Source organism: Opisthocomus hoazin, chromosome 2 (assembly GCF_030867145.1).
Source record: "Opisthocomus hoazin isolate bOpiHoa1 chromosome 2, bOpiHoa1.hap1, whole genome shotgun sequence".
NCBI classification, from domain to species: Eukaryota; Metazoa; Chordata; class Aves; order Opisthocomiformes; family Opisthocomidae; genus Opisthocomus; species Opisthocomus hoazin.
The window spans coordinates 79,948,464-79,967,158 of NC_134415.1; the positions used below are offsets into that span (position 1 = coordinate 79,948,464).

At 47.8% G+C, this 18,695-nt stretch overlaps 1 protein-coding gene across 1 annotated transcript; it reads left to right on the forward strand.

The window, feature by feature from the left end:
* The first annotated feature begins 5,374 nt into the window (after positions 1-5,374).
* Positions 5,375-16,102, forward strand: OSTM1 (osteoclastogenesis associated transmembrane protein 1). Its single transcript, XM_075414272.1, has 6 exons — positions 5,375-5,704; positions 8,485-8,599; positions 10,104-10,201; positions 11,976-12,140; positions 12,916-13,081; positions 13,389-16,102. The coding sequence occupies exons 1-6, from the start codon at positions 5,375-5,377 to the stop codon at positions 13,442-13,444; spliced, it is 930 nt and encodes a 309-aa protein (XP_075270387.1). The 3' UTR covers positions 13,445-16,102.
* Positions 16,103-18,695: the final 2,593 nt, after the last annotated feature.

Here is an 18,695-nt window from a genome sequence, read left to right on the forward strand (position 1 = left end):
CAAGAAACAATCTGTGCAAAACAGAAGCACGGCTTTGGATTGCTTCCTTCTGAAGAGGAGCCTGGGATCATGCCACACCGACATCAGGGTGACTACCAGCAGAATTTGGCTCACTGGGTATTTCTGAGCGTGGACAGTCATCTATACTTCAGTGAGCTATTAAAAGAATGTACCATTGATCCTATTTGTGTTGATTGAGAAGTTGTCTGTGGTAATTTCACGATTATGCTGCTTCTAATGTTTCTGCTGTGTTTGAAATATCATTATCTTCATAATTCTTCCCCCCTCCCCGCATACTTTCATTCTTTTTGTAAACAGTAGCTATGTCATCAGTATCATCCTGTTTTACTGTCACGAAAGATATCCAGTCTAACAGCTCTTCTTGCATTTCATAACGAATGGCACAATTAAGACTTAATTATATGCATATGAGTAAGGAAATGGCATGCCACCCAGGACCTTAAACGTAGTATCATTCAATTGCTCAAGTGCAGCATCGTGGGGAAAAAAAAATAAGCAAACAAAAAAACCTCCAGAAACTTATTTCAAGCTGGATCTTTTCAGACTAGCATGATTGCCTACCGACAATTAATTGTTTTCTAGTCATGATTCTAAAAAGATAAGGTACCTTTTTTTTTTCACCCCAGCAAAAATTCTGACAGGTGCATGGAAATGACATTTCTCTGTGCGTTGGATTGGTAGAGAGTATTATACGCAAACACTTAAGGTCTAAGCAAAGATCATATGGCACTCTCTATGATTTCTCAAGCTATTGCAGTGTTGTATGCTTGCAGAAAACAAAAACCTTCAAACGAAGACGTGGAGATGTTTTCCCTCTTCAGAAGCATGATGGTGCTAAACAGGGAAGAGAGTTACCTGATGGATGGCCAGTGTCGGTGTTCTCCTTAGATCGGGTTAGAAACGGGAACATTAATGCTGGCTTTCTGGCTCACCATCTCAGGTCACTTCAGTTCCTTCTGATACCTTAGCCTCGGGGACAGGGCAGTGCCCAAGACTCCTCCACGCAGCTTGTTCTGGCTGAGGTGGCCTGAGTATCCACCAGAGGCTACAACAGCCACAGGCTTCAGGTGGCTGCGAAGAAATGCAGATACATCCTGGGCAGGTCTCTGTGGACAGTGGTGGTCAGAAAAGTGACCTCTGATCCCTGGAGGATGGTGGGTGGGTGTTCAGCCCCCCCCCAAATGAACCACCTAGCCCAAAGGAGGAGTTGGATGAACAAGGTGGCATCTAATTCTGATTAAAGCTTACTCTGATGTGGAGGAGGTTCATGATTCTCCAAAGCGAGAACGTGGTGGTTTGGATTAGGGTAAGTAAACCCTCTGCTCACAATTTGCCATCTAATTGACCAAGACAAACCCACTGCAGATCCTGGTCAAGCTGGCCAGTCAGAGAGAGTAAATCTAGCCAACGGCTCTTTGGAAGTCCCCACTACTATTAGTGCTTCCTCGTTTCACTTGGTAATTTCAGGAAATCAACCTGAATTTGCAGAGGGTCCCTAAAAAAGCGTTCTGTATGAGGCACTGTCACCTGTTTCCTGTAAGTCTAAAATGCCTGAAGTTTCAGTTGGCGATAGCAGTTTCTTGTACTCGCCTAGAGAACGATGCTCCTGAGTGTGCCTGACTTCCCCTGATTCCCAAGTAGCCGACGCAGCGTTATTGCTCCCCAGTACTCATGTCTGCAAGACAGGATTTGGCACCTGATTTGCAAAGCCATGGATAAATATTGGGGTTCTTCTGAATTAAAGACTGAAATAATTGCAAATCAGCTGCTTTTTTTCCGCTGACTTGTTATTAAGTTCGTTCTTTGTGGTTGAGTGCAGATGTGACTCTGTCTTCTTGCACTGAGTGAAAATGCTTTCGTATTCTTTGCTACACACAGAAAAATAATGCTCCAATAGGACTGTGCTATACAGGCACGGTGGCTCAGGCTGGTCAGAAATAGTGCAGCTAGGCAAGTATTTGTCAATCATTTTTAAACAAAGCTCACAGAATCTTTTGAAAATAATAATTGGCTCAGACCATTATACAGTATCGCCGGGATGATTTTCACTTGCAACTAACCAAAAACATGCCAACAGTTTATTTAACATATTTATTTCCTCACAAGCTAATTTTCTTGGGTGTGACGGAGATGTGTGTGTGCCCTTAATCTATTGCTTTTGTGCAGCTGCCTTCTTGACTGCCCTCTGATGCTCTGTGGAGCCTGGAAAACGGTCACTGAGTCGGGTGACCCACTGTCAGGCTTCAACTTCAGCCACGACCAGCACACGAGGGAGCCTGCGTCGGCCTGTGACTTAACAGGGACATGCAGGGCTGTAATGGAGATCGGGAATAAAGAAAAGTTTTCCATAGGCAGGGGATGGCTGTGCAAAGAAAACCGAGTAAGCTGATCCTTTGCCCACATCGAGCTTTGCTATCTTCATAACGAAATCAGCCACGATTGACAAAAGAAAAAGATTTCCATTTTCGCAACCCGAGAGACCCCTCTCCGTGGACAGCCCTCACACCTCCCTGCTCTCCCCGGCCCCTGTCTCAGGCGAGGAGCTCTCTGTCTCCTGGGCAGCAGTTTCGGCTCGGGGGGCAGAGCCCCTTCTCCCCTTTCCTCCTGCCCTCCGAGCCACTGCCTGCCCCGGTCTCCCTTCCCAAAGCCGTCCCACTCCCCAAGCACCCAGCCTCCCAGGCCTCCCTGACTTCTTTCCACCTTTATTCCTCACGTTCAGGATATTACTTAATACTCTGGCACTGCCTTGACATTTACAGTCTGTTCCTCCTTTTCCAGCCCTTTGGTTAAAAGGCTTTATGCAAGCCATCTTCCTCCGAAGATGACAAGAAAACATGAAAAAAGGGTTCGGTTCTCAGCTCACAGCGGCGTAAATCAGGAAAAAGAGCGCTGAAGACAGCAGGGAGACAAACAGAGAGGAAAACCAGGCTCACAGCTTCAAACCGCTCATTTTCCCCGGTTCGCGCTGCCATCTCCACAGATCCAGCAAGATGGCATAGGAAATCAATATTCATTTGCTGTGTTCTGTTTCTTCGTTGTTAAGGTAAGACCCTCCTGCTGAATGATACTTGCTTTTTCCTGCAGTCAGGGAAATACACGGATGTGTTGTCAAGAATAACTGGGACTACATACCCATACAAGATTTCCGATATTCTTCGAGTTATCTCGGAGATTTCCTGGCCACGGCCAAATCCTGCTTGCTTTAGTCGCAAGTACAGCCCTTCTGATGAGGCTGAGCAGCAAGGTAACGGCACCGCTTGTGTAAGAAAACTAACCAAGTTTGCTCAACAGTCGAGTTGTCAGTTAGGGTAAATGCCGATTTCTGCCTGGCAGCAAAATTCATCTGTTAACATCAGAGAGGAGGTCCACGCCTTCCTCAGGCCCTGTTTCTGAATCACAGCTGAAAAAGTTAGTGAGTTTGCTTTGTAATGTCATGTTTGTTATTATAAAAATGATATGTACATAAGACCAGACGTCTTCCTTACAGGTCTGCAGGAACGCATTTATGGATGCTAGAAACATTTATATTCTGGTCATGCCTCAGAGATTCAATCTGAAACTCTACAGAGGTTCCTTTTTCCTTTTATTTTCACCTCCTTTTTTATTTTTTACTTCTTTCCTTCTCTTTCCTCTTTCTTTTCTTTTCTTCTCTTTCCTCTTTCTCTTTTCTTTTCTTTTCCCCCTTTGTTCTTTTTTTTTTTTTTTTCTTCCCGTTTCCCCCGAGATCAGCTTTCCACCCGCAGACGCAAGCATTCTCTCGCAGGAGGATCTTGAGCTCCCTCGAGACGTGGGGAAACGCATCCCCCTCGACCCGCGAAGCCGAAGACGCCGCTCTGCCCCCCGCCCCCGGTGCCGGTGCCGGCCCGCGGCAGGGCGAGCCCCGGCCGGTAGGGCGAGCGGCGGCTCCGGGCCCGCCTTCCCGCCGCTTCCCCGGGGGTGCGGGCGGTGCGGGACGCGCCGCGGGCCCCGTCCCGACCCCGCGGTGCCCCTCGGCGGGGCGATGCGCGGGGGTGCTGCTGCCCTCTCCTGGGGCGATGCGGGCGGGCAGGCCCGGCGCGGCGCGGTGCGGGGCCGCTCCGTCCCCGAGCACCGGGCGAGGGCGGCTCTGCGGCCCCCGGCCCGGCCGAGGACTGCGGCTGCCCCGCAGTGTCTCGGCGCTCGGGCCGCAGCCCTGCGAGGGAGACGAGCAGGCCCGGCGCCCCAGCCGGGGCCCTCGCCCCGATCCCTCCGCAGGCACGGGCGGTCCGGCGCGCTGCGGACCCCGCGCCGTCGTTTCTCCGCGTCAGACTCGCGGCGTGGCCTTGGTTTGTTTTCATCCATCGCTTTGGAAGCCGCTGCTTCGGAGATGGGGTGCCCAGCCCCCTCGGAGAGTCACAGACGGCCCGGGTTGGAGGGGACCTTTAGGGGCCATCCCGCCCAGCGCCCCGCGGCGAGCAGGGGCATCTGCAGCCGGACCACGATGCTCAGAGCCCCGTCCAGCCTGGCCTGCAGTGTTTCCAGGGGCGGAGCAGCCACAGCTTCTCCGGGCAACGCGTTCCAGTGTTCCACCACCCTCATGGTAAAAAATCTCTGTCTTATACCCAGTGTAAATCTGCCCTCCCTTAGTTTAAAGCCGTTACCCCTCGTCCTGCCGCAGCAAGCCCCGCTGTCAGTATTTCCCCACCTTTCCTACAGGCCCCTTCAGGCACCGGAGGGCTGCGAGGAGCTCTCCCCGGAGCCCTCTGCTCTCCAGGCTGGACAGCCCCGGAGCGGTCAGTCACCTTCACCGCCACCTGCGCTGCCCTGCTCCCCCCGGCAGCACAAACCCGCCCCGGCCGTTCCGCGCTGTCACATCTCGGCACAAGCTAACGCGACGCGGGCCGGGGGACGCGGGCCGGGGGACGCGGCGCTGGGCACGGCCGCGCCCGGGGGGGAGCCGGTGCCGGCGGCGCTGAGCTCCCGTCGGCTGGAGCCGAATTCGGAGCCGAATCGCCCCCGAGGAACGGACGGGGCCGTTCCCGCCCGGCTCTGCCGTCCCCGAAGGCACTGCGGTCGGGAGGCGCCGGGCTCTGCTCCGCCCTTCTGACCCGTACCTGACCGGAGCACTAAGGAACCCGGCCAACAGCCCACTGAAACGGCCGCCTCGTCCGACGGGAGCAGCCCGGCCCCGGCCTCGGCCCCCGGTGCTCAGCCCCTGCCCGGGCCCAGGGACGCCCCCACGGGCACGCCCCGGGAGTAGGCCCCGCCTCTCCCCGCCCCTTTCCCCGCCCCTTTCCCCGCCCCCTCCCCGCCTCGGTCCAATGAGCGGCGGCTCCCCGAGGCGGAGGCGGGCCGTTTCCCGGCGCGGCGCTTCCGGTTCCTCGGCGAGTCCGCCATGGCGCCGGCCGGCTGGGTGCTGGCGGTGCTGGCGCTCGCCCTGGGCCCCGGCCCCGGCGGCGGGCAGGGGCCGCGGCCCCGGGCGCTGGAGGAGGCGCTGGGCGAAGCGGAGGAGCTGTCGGAGGAGCTGTGGGGAGCGGGGCTGCCCGGCGACCTGCCCGAGCTGGAGCCCGAGTGCCGCCGCCTCCTCGCTGACTTCGCGGAGGGCAGCGCGGCGCTGACCGCCTGCCTGGGCAGCCGCGCCCGCCCGGTGCGGCTCTGCCAGGCCTGCCACCGCCACTACCGCCGCCTCGTCGCGCTGTACGGCGACATCGCCCGCGCCGTCGGGGTGCGTCCGCGGGGCCGGGCGGGGGGGCTGCCAGGCCGCGGCGCTCCCCACATCGGCCTCGGGTGGGGCCTCGGGCAGGGCCTGGGCTCGGCCGGCGGCGCGAGCCGTGGCCCCGGAGCGGGCCTGCGGGGGCCCGTCCGCACGCTGTGAGCCGCACCGGGGCGCGGGGCGGTTCGGCAGGGGCTGGGGGCGTGCGGGAAGCCCGGCTGCCTGCCGCTGCCCGGCGCTGTGGCCAGGGGCGGGTAGCCCCAGCTGCGGAACGAAGCTTCGCTCCCCTCTGCGAGAGGAAAAGGCTCCGAAGCGGTGGCGAGTGGTGCACGTCGTCTGTGGGAAGCCCTGTCACGGTGTGCTTGGCTCCGACGCTGATGGGAGCGTGTGGCAGCAAACCGGAAGTCCTGGGCGCTGGCTGGAGTCCATGGACCCCACCAGTGGGAAACCTTGACCGAAGCTGGGTCTTCTCTTTGCATCCTCCGGATTCTTGATCATCTTTTTTTCTTTATTTCTTGGTGTTGGAGGTGGTTCATGACTAGTTTTGCATGGACTTGTCTAGTTTGTCCATTTGTTAAAGTTAGTCCCTGGGATAATGCGAAGACAGCAGTGGTGGATCAGACCAAAGGACCCTGGTCTGTTTTCTGATGGTGGCTCGAAGTGGGTGCCCTGGTAAGAGTGCAAGCAGAGAGCAAGCGTATAGCAGTGTGTCCCCTGGATTGTGCTTTCCAGTCTTAGGATTTCTGAATCTGTATTGAGTATCGTCATTGGCAAGAAAGTTCTGTTGCGCCCTAAACTCGGGTGAACTTCTGGTGCCGCAGTGTCCTTCTGCAAACTGTTCCATAGCTTCATTACCTGTCGTGTGAAGAAGCGTCACTTTCTGGTTTGGATGCGTTGTCTGCCCGTTTCCCTTACCACCCCAGTGCTTGCACTGGAAAAATGCATGGATGTTCGTTTGATAATTGTCCTCCCCGGGGCAAATATCTAGCCAGTTGGTCTCTTGTTTTGCTTTGCAAACCTGTGGTCTGTCTATTTGTTTCTCATATGGAAGATGTTTCATACCAGTGACTAGGTAATGTGAAAGTGAGGAGTATGTAGTGCTCTCGGGTATTTTCAGCATGATGTTTTGGCTGGGATTAGGTTGCCAAATGTATCTCAGTACTTGGAATATGAGCTCATTGCAGCTGCTGTGCCTGAGTACTGGCAGCCTGGGGGGGCTGGTCCACTGTGTGGTCTGGAAGACGCATCTGTATTGGAGAGCATTTGGCTTTGCTTCTGTGCGTGGATTGACTAAACAGATAAGTAAAGGAAGTGACCTCTTGCAACCTCAATCCGTGATCACAACTAATCAGATATCTGATGATTTATTTCTGCCGTGCTGCAGCAGTGCAACGTGAAAGAAGCAGACGAGTTAAGTTTTGGACATCTCTGAATTGTAAAATCCTCTTCACTAGGCTAATTACAGAATAAATTAGGCAAACCTGTTTAAGCCTACTATAGGTCTACTTGATTCAATTTTGGATGTAAAGTGCTTTTTCCCGCTTACGAGTCCAGCTGATGAGGAGGTTTCACAGTTAAAGGTCTTCATGAAGCAACCAGAGAGTTTCCCGCAGGAGCAACTTTCTTGCATATCTGTTTGCAAGTTAGTAGAAATGAAAGTGGATGAACGTAGGAGTTACCAGATGTGGCAATATTTGACTAATGCAGTCAAGGGAAATGTCTTTGTTAAAATAGGTTTATTTTTGAAATGAGAGGCGGAAACTGGATCTCTTCTAAAGCTCTGCAAGGAACATGTTTCTCGTTAAAGGGATTGTTTTCTTGCAGGTCCCACCTCACTTATCAAACAAGCTTTTGGCAGCTTTGGCAATTTTGAGAAGTGCTTGAGTCAATTTAGCAGCCAGAAACCAGAAGCCAGAGCGCCGGAGTCAGCTGACTGGAGGTCATGGTTTCATATCAGCGATTCGAGGGGAAAAAATAAATCTTTGAATGAGAAAAGCGTTGTTCTGAATTCTGATGGGGATACTTCCTGTTTACTCTGTAACTGCTTTCATAGTCGCTCTGCATTTTTTTGTGCGCTTGGTCCAGAGAATAAGTTGCTGTAAGAGTTGTGGCAGTGCCCGCTTTGAGGATGGGGTTAATTGGGTGGCTCGCTAAGACCAGGTGAAATTGGTACCTATATCTGGGGAGGACGGGAGCCTGACCTGCTCATGGGCTTGGGGGAGCAGCTGCAGGCGCTGCTTCACAGAGGACTGTGTTCCTGGTGTTGCTGTGTTGGGGGCAAGTTTACTGCTGATACAGAACGTTGGTACAGCGGTTTTGGATGTTGTTTTCTGTTGTTTGGGTTTGGTTTGTCTTGAGGCCAGTCTGTTGGTTCAGCTCCTTCAAATATTCCTTCTGCCTAAGCAGAACGACCCTGTCCTCCTCTCTGACGGCTCATGCCTTGAGCTGGCTCCTGCGGCAGCCACCCAGAAATGGATGGATGTCAGCTACCTGGTGGAGGAGGCCCTGTCTCTCTGCTTGCTTTAGTTTTTTTTCAGTTGTGTGGTTTTGAGTGACTTGCATGCAGTCCTGGTAGGTCTTCAAAGACCATGTGCAGTAAGCTGGTTGCTCATAGTATGAATTTGGAGGATCAGAAGATTTTTATTGTTCCGTCAGTTCTGCTCTGCCTATTCTAGAATACCGATGTGATGCGTTGTGGTTGTTTACCGTGCTCACCTAAAATACATTTCAAAATTTCCCCTTTGCATTTTTAACATTTGATTGCTTTTTTTGTTGTCTTCTTTTTCTTCTAGAACTCTACTGAGAGCCACAATTGTGCCAAAAGTATCTTGACCTCAGACAGGCTGCAGATCGTTGTGACCCTGTCGGAGTTCTTTAACGAAACCTGGGAGGCAGCCAACTGTGCAAGTATGTGACTTGTTCTGTAGCTTTCATGCTACTGTTATGACTTAGCCCCTACAGTCTGCACAGGTCAGAATTGTGTGTATTTAAACACAGTCGGTAGATAACACAAAAATCCTAAACTAGGGCCACTCCAATGAAGGGTGCAAGAGCTTTTTATTCTGTAAGGGATACTGTCAAAATCTGAGGGCACTAGTCTGTTGGAAAACCTAGTTACTATATAAATATTTCTTTTAGGCTGTTCTTTCAAAAGTTAGTGTTGATAGTTTTCTTTGTGTTCTACAGACCTTGCTGGAGACTTTGCTTAGCTTCATTGTTGTTTCTTCTGTTTTTCTCAGTCTTCCCATTTTTTTTAAAAGCTTACATGAGAAACTTTTCCGTGTTTGCTAATACAGTCAGTAACGCTGGGATGCTTACAAGTTGAACGGTATCTGCCTCCACAGCCATGCTTTTTGTTTAATTTTATGGGTGGAGGGTGTCCAGGTCTATCCCTGTATCTCATTGTCCCTGTGCTGATGGTGCTGTGTCATGCTCACAGCTCAGCTATGGCTTTTGGCCCTTCCACTGGTATGGGAAGCGGGGCTCTAGGTGTGTGAGAAAACAGAGAGAGAATAACACTGTGGAGCTGAGTGTTACAGGTGGTGGGTTTGTTGCAGAGCCCCTTGAGAGCCGAGAAGAGTTTGTTTCCATTTGTGAGTCTGGGCTGTGTGAGGGCTGGAAGGCAGCACGGGAGGAGCTTTGCGGTCTGTGCCGTCCTGCTGTGCTTAGCTTGTGACCCGTGTGCTGCCTGCCCAGTGTCCAGCTGAATGCTCGCCCTCAGCACTGATAGCGCTTCCTCCTTTGCGGATACTTTTCTCAGATGTTGGCTTGCTCTCACGGCGCTGTTGCTGAACATTTAAATTCCCAGATTTCTGTTGTTTTCAAGGGTCTGTCTGGCTAGAGCACCTGGAGTGGGATGGGTGGAAGCAGTAACATGGTGGGGTTGAGCCTATGACTGAGAGGAAAGCCCCAGAGCTCCCCTCAAGCTGGTGCGATGGTCAGCTCTTTTCTTAAACAGTAAAAACCTGTACTCTTGATTCTGCTGTTGTGTTCGTGGTCTAGCTGTTGCTGGATGCTCTCCATTTCATCTCTGCTGCTGTTGCTTCTGCTGTCGTGTAATGGCTGTTAGTTGCTGGAAAAAGCCAGATTTGCAGGGTAGAAAATAAAAAGTAATGTCTTGTTTTATCTTAAAGTGCAAAGATAATTCAGACCCCCTCTTCAGAAAGCCCTTGATGATAGTCTTCATCTTTCACTTAATCAAGGCCAATTAATTCTGAAATATGTTCTCTATGAAGAGTTAGGTCAGGAGGTCTGAGACTTCAGTGGCAGGCAGATAAGGAAACCACAGTGTTGACTAGACCTGTCTTTTATAGTCGAGAGCTCTTTATGCAGGAGTGGAGTGTGTGGGGCTTGTCGGCTATGGAAATGTTAGAAATTAGAATATCCTGATGTTTTTCTTTCTCTTTGACAGATTGTTTAAAGAACAGCAGTGAGGGACTATCAAATGCTACTGTAGAATTCCTGGATTTATTCAATAAATCTCTGACATGTTTTGAACATAACCTTCAGGTATTTATGCTGTGTATTTAAGAAAAGCACTAAATGCTCTAATTGCTAGCAAAATCTTATTTATGCCAAGTAAACTGCAGATCCATGTTAGGCAAGTAAACTGCTGGTGAGTTTCTGAATTTTAGGCAGATAAAGCAATGGTCTGAAAAATGCAGATGTTTACAGATTGAGAACCTAAAATTAATTCTAATTGATATTCACCTTGACTTCATTTTGTATGTAATTGCAACGCTACTTCACATCAGAATTTCTGGATTCACAATAGTTGATAATTATGTAGTGAGAAACATCATGTCTGCATGCTGCAAGTCTCTCTTTTTCTACCTCTTAGGAAAACTGTTGTCTTCTGACTTAACAATTCAATCTTTAAGTAGCCTTTTGATAATATAGACTAGTCCAGAAAGACCAGAACCTTAAATCATATTGTGTCCAAAGAAGAGCAATGAGGCTGGTGAAGAGTCTAGAGAACAAGTCTTATAAGGAGCAGCTAAGGGAACTGGGGTTGTTTAATCTGAAGAAAAGGAGGCTGAGAGGGGTCCTTATTGCTCTCTACAACTACCTGAAAGGAGGTTGTAGTGAGGCAGGTGTTGGTCTCTTCTCCCAGGTAACTAGCGATAGGACGAGAGGCAATGGCCTCAAGTTGCGTCAGGGGAGGTTTAGATTAGATATTAGGAAAAATTTCTTTACTCAGAGTGGTCAGACATTGGAATAGGCTGCCTAGGGAACTGGTGGAGTTCCCATCCCTGGAGGTGTTTAAAAAATGTGTAGATATGGCATTTCGGGACATGGTTAGCAGGCATAGTGTTGTTGGGTGGGTGGTTGTATCTGATGATCTTAGAGGTCTTTTCCAACCTTAATGATTCTAAGATCAGTGTAATAATTCTTTTGACTAGTAAAATTATGGGTAGAAAAAGATTGTCCATATTGCAAAGGCAGTGTAATTCACTTAGTGAAATAAATGTGATAATTGTCCTCAAAGAAAATGCCCTAAATAGCCTAAGAAACTGCATGTATTCCACTTCATTCGGAAACTGGCCAAGTTCTGGCATCATTCAGTGGGAGACAATGGGTATGAGACAAACTCTGAGGAAACTCTCTGCTTTTTTATTGTTAGTGATTTGTAGGAATTGTGCCTTCATAGGCCTTGGCCAGGAGCGGTGTGGACTGGCCGATTGATCAGTTCAAGCGTCTGAACTAGAACTTAACCCAGTGGTCGGAGGGTAGCTGACACAGCCATTACTGGGCTGGAATATCTTTAGAGACAGTAGTTTTGTTCTCAAGTGTATCGTATTGCATTCACCTGCGGCCTTCACCACCCCTGAAAAGGTTTGCTTACTACAGCAAAGTCTGTCCCTGTCAGTGCAGCTCAGCAGTAACAACCATTACTTGTTAGGTATGGGCAAACAAAAAACAAACCACACTATTAAGAAACCTGATCCCTGGCTCCAGAGTAACACTTAATTGCTAGTATTTTTTTTGCTCCTTCTGGGAACTGGTACTTTAAAAATAAATGGTTTTTTGTTTTGTTTTAAAAAGCTGCTAGTTCAGGGAGCAGTTTGAGATGCATAATCTGCAGGAAATGGATCCTGTCCCTAGTGAGTTAGTTGGTCCCTTTTCCTCCTGCATTCTCCTGTGAGTTGTCTGTCTGGGCCTCTAATCAATCTAGGATGCTAGAAATCTGGATTTGGTTCAAACTTGACTCTAGTTTTTAATTTTTTTTATTTTTTTTATTAATGCATTAAAACTCTGCATGAATGCTGTTTTATAACCCTAGGGACAAGCCGTCTATCTGTCACCAAATAACTACACGGAAGTGTGTAAAAACTGCAATGAAACCTACAAGATGTTGAATGACCTGTATAACAACTTGCAAAGGATCAACAGGCAAGGTGGTGAGTCTGGGCACTCCGCGCACTTGTGTATCGACGTGGAAGATGCAGTAAGTATTTATTAACGCTCATCAGGGACAGCTTGTCACGGAGGTCTTTATTATTTGTGCTTGTCTTGCTAGGGATTGCCTTTTCCCGCTCGATGTGGGTCAATGCGGGCAGCAGCCCCGTGTCCCGTGAGGGGAAAATGGCTTGGTGAGGCTCCCTTGCTCAGTCTTGTCCTCAGTCAGCGCAGCAGGAGCGTGACTGAAGCTCCCGATCACCTGAGTGCGTTCCAGTTTGAGTAGCTGCACTTTAATTTCTTGTTACGGCGAAGGGGATGGATTTAAAAAAAAAAAAAAAAATATCTCTTAATCTTCTGGCTTTTAATGTGAAGCTTCACTGCTATTGTTCTAGCCAGGGTAATAATTGATTCCTTATTACAGCAGCTGTTTCTAGGGGTCCTCAGCGTTGGCGACGTGTTTGGAGAAAGCTTTGTTATATTGTGGGGTTTTAAGTGGTTGGGCAAAAGGAGTGCTGTTGAAAGTATGGGGTTAGCCTTGTCCCCGCAGGCTGTCACCGAATTCTCTGGGAAACAGGCATGTGGCAATGTCTGCAGTGTATCTGAGCGCAGTCTGGTTTTGAAGCTTGTAAAAGTTTTGGAGTGAAATCTTGGCTGCGTTTAAATTGTGCGTTTCTACATTTTCAAGGATTTGCTTGCTCTTGGGGGGAGATCTGTTCAAGTGGTGTTTTCCGAGGTCGTATTTGAACGCTTGGATGTCTTGAGGCCTGACTGTTTGCCATGCTGCACAGCAAAAACCCATGTGCTTGATGTTTTTCTTGTAGATGAACATCACTCGGAAGCTTTGGAGCAGGACTTTCAACTGTTCTGTTCCCTGCAGTGATACCGTCCCAGTGATTGCGGTTTCATCCTTTATTCTCTTCCTGCCTATTGTTTTTTACCTTAGTAGCTTCCTTCACTCGAAGCAGAAGAAACGGATACTCATTTTGCGTAAGTGGTGGTGCTGGCATTTCGCTGCTAGAGTTGGGTGGTGCCAGGGACTGGCTTGGCTCTTGTGGGAGAGGGGGCCCAGCCAGATCTGCCTGCAGCTGTGCTGACGGCGCTAATAGCGACTATTAGTCTGCTGCTGTCCCCTGAAGAAGGGTAGTAAAGAGCTTCAGCCATATCTTTTCATTAAAGTTTCTGGACGTGAGCAGAAAGCTGTTTGCAAGTCTGTGTCAGATAAATAGAGGGAGTGGAGAGACTAGTTTTGTGGAATTCTTTGTGTTTAATTTTCATGTAATTTTTCCCTTTCTAGCCAAGCGCATCCAGTCAAATGCCAGTCTTGTGAACATCCAAGAAAAATACAGCTGAGCTGCAAAACAAAACCTGAGAACTGCTGCTGGTATACAGTGGGTACAATTGTGTTGGAATGAGGCCGGCACAAAAGAGGAGTTAATTATGGTTTAGTGTAATGATACAGAGCAACACAAGTTAAACAAAATGCTGTCTGACTTCTAAGCAAGGATATTAACAAACATGACAAGACAGGGCTGTGTGACACTGTATGGACTCTGGCTTTGAACAATCTGTGGTGGTTTTTTTTTTCAGTCTCGGGCTGAAGCTGTTGTTTTTCTGTTTCTAAGCTTTTGTACTCATCAATAGAACAGCTACTCTTTACTTGCATGGTATTTTTCCATGTTTATTGTATTTGTTTCACAGAAACATGAGATTCTGAATCTTTTTGAGCTGATTTTTGTAGACAGACAAAACTTGAAATAATATTTGATGTTCCTGCTTGAAAGACTATGTTTAATTCCACATAATGTTCAGTCTTGCAAGGTTCAGGATGGACAGGAAACTTGTAAAAAAGAAAAAGTTCCCATCTTTCCTGTGGCGCTCTGAAGTCGTGCTGCTGGTATCTGTTAAAAAAAAGCATGAAATATGCAGAGAAAGTGATAATATATAATGTCCAAAGCCAGCAACAAAAGGAACAGAACAGTGCTAGACTTGAATAGTAATCATTGATGACTACAGTATTCAGTTATCTCTGAAACAGGCGGCATATTTAGTTATTTGCACACTTTGACCACTAAAATAATTGCTTTTCAAATGTTACATTTTCAGAGGCTTATTTTAGATGTCTTCTTGGGTAACTGAATGCTTCAGTGTTTGTCTGTTAATTGTGTTATTTCCTTTCCTTTTAATTATAAAGAGTTTTAGTTGGTTTTTTTGTTGTTGTTTTTGTAGAGGAGGTATGAGGTAAAGTCAAGTCACTGGAGGTGCTGAATTTCCTGGTCTAGAGCTTGCTATGGCTTAATACAGAGGTGTTTACAGGAACTTAGTAGGGGAAAGGTTACCTTTTCTAGATAATACGTATTTTAGTGGTAAATGAACCAGAGGGTTCTCTTAACTTAAAAACTGTCCTGGAGGACAGTGAAGATACTGTGTTGGGAATTGATGACTTTCAAGAAAGAGTTTAAAAAACTAGGCCTGTGAAATAGGTGAATGTAAGCAAATTCCAGCTTGCAGGATTCCAAAGCTGATGGGGAAATTTGTACGATAACTGCGGGGATGGATGGTGTTACTGACAGCACAATGCAACGGCTGCAGCAGTCCCGGCGGTGCAGTTTGGTTATGATAGTCCTGATCTGGGAGAGTGGTGGGGTGGAAACAAGTTTGAGATGAATGAGTGCTCCCATTTTCAAATGTGTTTTCTAACCTTGGGATAAAATCGAATGCCCATTACAGCTAAAAAATTAAATTTCTCATGGAGTCTGTGTGTCTGATGTCTGTCAAAAAAACCCATGAAGTAGTCTTCTGTATTTGACTTGCTTTGGAGCCTAGAATGTTAGTTTTTTCCTTTGCACTAAGGCTCAAATAAATATATAATAATGTAGGAAAACAGTCTGAAAGCCCTTCAAGTTATTGGTTTTCTTGTTATTTTTTGTGGTTTTCTGAGTTAGGACATACTGTGGGTTTTAAAGTCAAGTTGACAGTATGTTTAATAGTAAGTAAAATATTGTGTTAGCAATTGGTCCCACCCAGATGATTGCCTGTTTGTGTTTTATCTGTAAGAAGTATTTATTGCCCTCTGTTAAACATGCAAATTACCAGGTCAACGCTTGGTTTGTTCTATGTAGTTTATAACAATAACTTAAAACTGTGTTTCTCTTGCTGATTACCTACCGTTACCTTCTTGCAGTAGGGAGAGGCATGCTGCCTTTAAAAAAAAAGGATATTTTTTTTTTTATATCTCTTATTCTTAAACTTCAACTTTCTGGGACTTATTCAGCTGCCTGCTTGCCTGCTCTAATAGCATTACATTGATTTGGGACATCATATGATTGAGAGCTGTTCAAAGCAATCTTTCATTCATGCAGATAAAGCCAGTTTGTATGTGCAGCATTTCAGAATGACAGCTTTTATACGGTAAGCAGTGGCTTTTTGAGCACATTCATGTTAAGTAGGTCTGAAAGTCATTACTTTTGGATATGGTGGTTAAGCACTTTAAAAAAAAAAAATCAGCTTTTCTTATTTTGCTGGCTGCTAAGCCAAACGGAGATACTCATGTGACTTTTGTTGTTTTTTATTTTAAAGCAGCAGTAAAGTTTACACTTGAAATTTTTAATATTACATCTACTATTTTCTCCTTTTTCCCTTCCCCTCCCCCAACTTTGTACTACTAACTTTCTTTACACAGTGTTGTATTTTTTGGTAGGATGTTTCATATATAAATTGATTGAATTCTCTTTATACTCTATTTCCTAGAGAAATGTGGAAGCACACAGACTGTGTTGAATGAGAGCTAGAATTCTTTTTGCTGCTACTCTTTCATCTTGGTTTATTTTTTGCCTTTTTGATATTATATGTACTAAATAGGATAAACTTTGAAATACCAGTTGTTTGTATCTTTTTGTGCATATAAAGATTTCTTAATGTGGGGTAGCACTTTGATTCATATTTATACTTACTAGGAAACCTCTAAACACGGAAAATCAGCTTTAATAAAGAATGTCAATAAAAAATAAACAGTGTGGTTGCTTAATTGCTTCATTTTAATAGTGTTACACTCCTGCTGTTCTGGGTTTGTGTTCAGAAGAACTTGCTTATTATTCTCCGTTATGCCATTTGCAGGTAAACAGCATCAGAAGGATGTGTTCAGCAGTGCTGCGCTGAATTCCAGAACAAATGAACTGCAACTGCTGAGAAAGGGTGGAGTTTCGGCTCGGTCAGAGCCCGCTGAGGTACACAGAAAGGCTCCGGTTAGTCGCAGCAGAGCTGCTTGGGTGGTTGTGCGGGGGTAAGGCTAGTGGGGGTGGTTCGTGGTCCTGCTGGGGAGGCTTTTGGTTGCCAGCACCGGCCACTCTCTCGGCTTCAGCAGGCGCGGTGCTGGATTGCTGTTGAGCTGGAAGAGTTCTTCAAAAATGGCAACACAGTGCCTCGCCACGGAGAGAGGCGGGCGTCTTGCCTGGCAGTTGTGGGCCTGTGCACCTGTAGTAGGATGTGAGTATCTCAAAGGCAAATATAAATCTTAGTGTGTCACTTGCAAGGGACTTCCTGAAAGGCTGGGAAAGTTGTAATGCCGGTGAGGTATGGCTTTGGCTGGAAAGCTAGGAACAGTTCTGGTTGCCTGTGTGCTTGGGGGGGAGAGTAAGCACAGCAGAAGGGCAAGTGGGGAGTGGGGGATTTACTCTGCGAGTGCAGCAGAGGGTCAGAGTAATTGAGGGTGGCAGTGAGGGTCTGTAAGCACATTCAGAATGGTGTTCTGGAGCGAGAGGCTGTGAAAGTTCACAGGTGGTTGGAAGACCCTGAGAAAAGAGGGTGCAAATGGGGCCTTGGCTGCAGCTGAGCTGGAGAGGGGAGGCTCTGGCTGCTTGGTGGAGGTCGTGTTGGGGACTGGTAGCAGGGAGAGGGAGGTGAGCTGCTGGCGCAGGTCAGGAACAGGAGCAAGGAGTGGGATGGCAACAGGGACTTGCTTCCGAGTTACTTAAAAGCAGCTGCTTTCTTCGGGGAGGCTACCTGAACTGTGTGGTGCTGTGGATGGTGTTGAAGTAATCCTGCTTCAAAGGCTCCTGTTTTATTTCAGGCTGAGTGAGGGTTCCTGTTTAGCACTAAACAGGGGCCTTTTTTCTTTAAAACAAACCAAAAGTACTTGGGTTTTGTGTAATGGCTGGGTTTTTTTTCCCAATCTTTATTAAATGTCTGCTACAATCACAAAACGGCTTCAGTTTCCTGATGTTTCGTTTCTGGTGCTTACTGTCCAGTTAATCATGTAGCATCAAATCTGCTTGCGTTTCTGCTAATTCATGCCCTGAATATAGTGTTTCTCTGGAATGCTAAGCTGTGTGATCAGCAAAGTCACTGCGCTCCTACTCGGAACATATGGGTAACTTACCAATTTTTATTCATATTTTAGTGTCAATTTTCCTTCTGGGACTGGTGTAAGCATTTTTAGCCCAATCTTCATGAAGTTTGTGCAGGATGCACCTTCTGTATTTTTACCAGTGTAAGAGCAGAGCCAGGAAGTTCTGCAGCTTCTCTGAAGCGTTTCTTCTCCCGGCACTGTGATCTGTGTCTGTTGCGACTTGCTGGAGTCAGCCAGGGTGATTTATGTGCGCCTAGCAGCCTTGTGTTGTGCCGAGAGTTGAAATGCTGTTGCTATTGTGGCGACTCTAGTCTAACCTAAGGCAAAAATAACATGTAAAGGAAGAAAACAGGAGGTGATGCGATTGATGACCAGAGTCAGTTGTGTGGTAACCTTTTCCAAATGCAGTTGTTCAATACAGAGATACCAGCTTCTCTGCTGGCCATCGGGAGGGCTTCTGGTGTGGTCTGTACCTGGGACTGGGTGTGGGCTTCGGGAGCTGTCTGACCAGCATCTTCTGCTGCGGCACACAGCTTCAACACTCTGCATCTGCTCTGTTTGAGAGATAGTGCTGGTCCAAACTGGTTTCCCCCAGAATCTGCTCCAGGGCCAGAGCAGCCACCTGGGGCACTTCTGGTTTGTGCTGGCTGACGGGAGCATGTGGGAGCACCCATGAGCATGCACGCTTTTCCAGAGGCACCATGGGCTAAGATGGACCTTCCTACCTCGCACAGGTTAGAGGTGGGGGAAGAGGGAGTGTCATGGTTTAATGCTGCAGCCCACAACGAAGCACCAGACAGCCGCTCACTCACTCCTCCCCTTCCGCCCCTTCGGGATGGGGAGGAGAAATTGACAAAAGGGGAAACTTGTGGGTTGAGGTAAAGACAGTTTGAGAAGACAACAAAGAAAATACTACTACTAATAATGAATATGCAAACCAAACTATACACAATAAAATTTTCTCATGACCCAGTGAGCAATTCACAGCCGGTTCCCAAGCAGTGATTGTGGAACCTGGAACTTGCAAATTTCACAAAACTCCTGGAGAAGACCAAACTCCTGGAAAAAGAGGAATTGAGAGGATTCCTGCCCCCAGCCAACCCCCATTTATAAACTGAGCTTGACGTTCATGGTATGGAATATTTCTTTTGGCCAGCTTGGGCTGGCTGCCTGGCTGCGCTCCCTTCCAGCTCCTGCACACCTGCTCGTTAGCTGAATGTGGGCCTAGAGAAGGTCCTTGATTTCCTGGGGACTAAA

What these genes read in the sequence shown, in the direction of transcription:
- OSTM1 (XM_075414272.1), top strand. Translation starts at nt 5,375, where the DNA reads ATGGCGCCGGCCGGCTGGGTGCTGGCGGTGCTGGCGCTCGCCCTGGGC. An exon ending in GTTTTGAACATAACCTTCAG is followed by an intron (nt 10,202 to 11,975) that starts GTATTTATGCTG and finishes TTATAACCCTAG; the next exon opens with GGACAAGCCGTCTATCTGTC. An exon ending in GTATCGACGTGGAAGATGCA is followed by an intron (nt 12,141 to 12,915) that starts GTAAGTATTTAT and finishes TTTTTCTTGTAG; the next exon opens with ATGAACATCACTCGGAAGCT.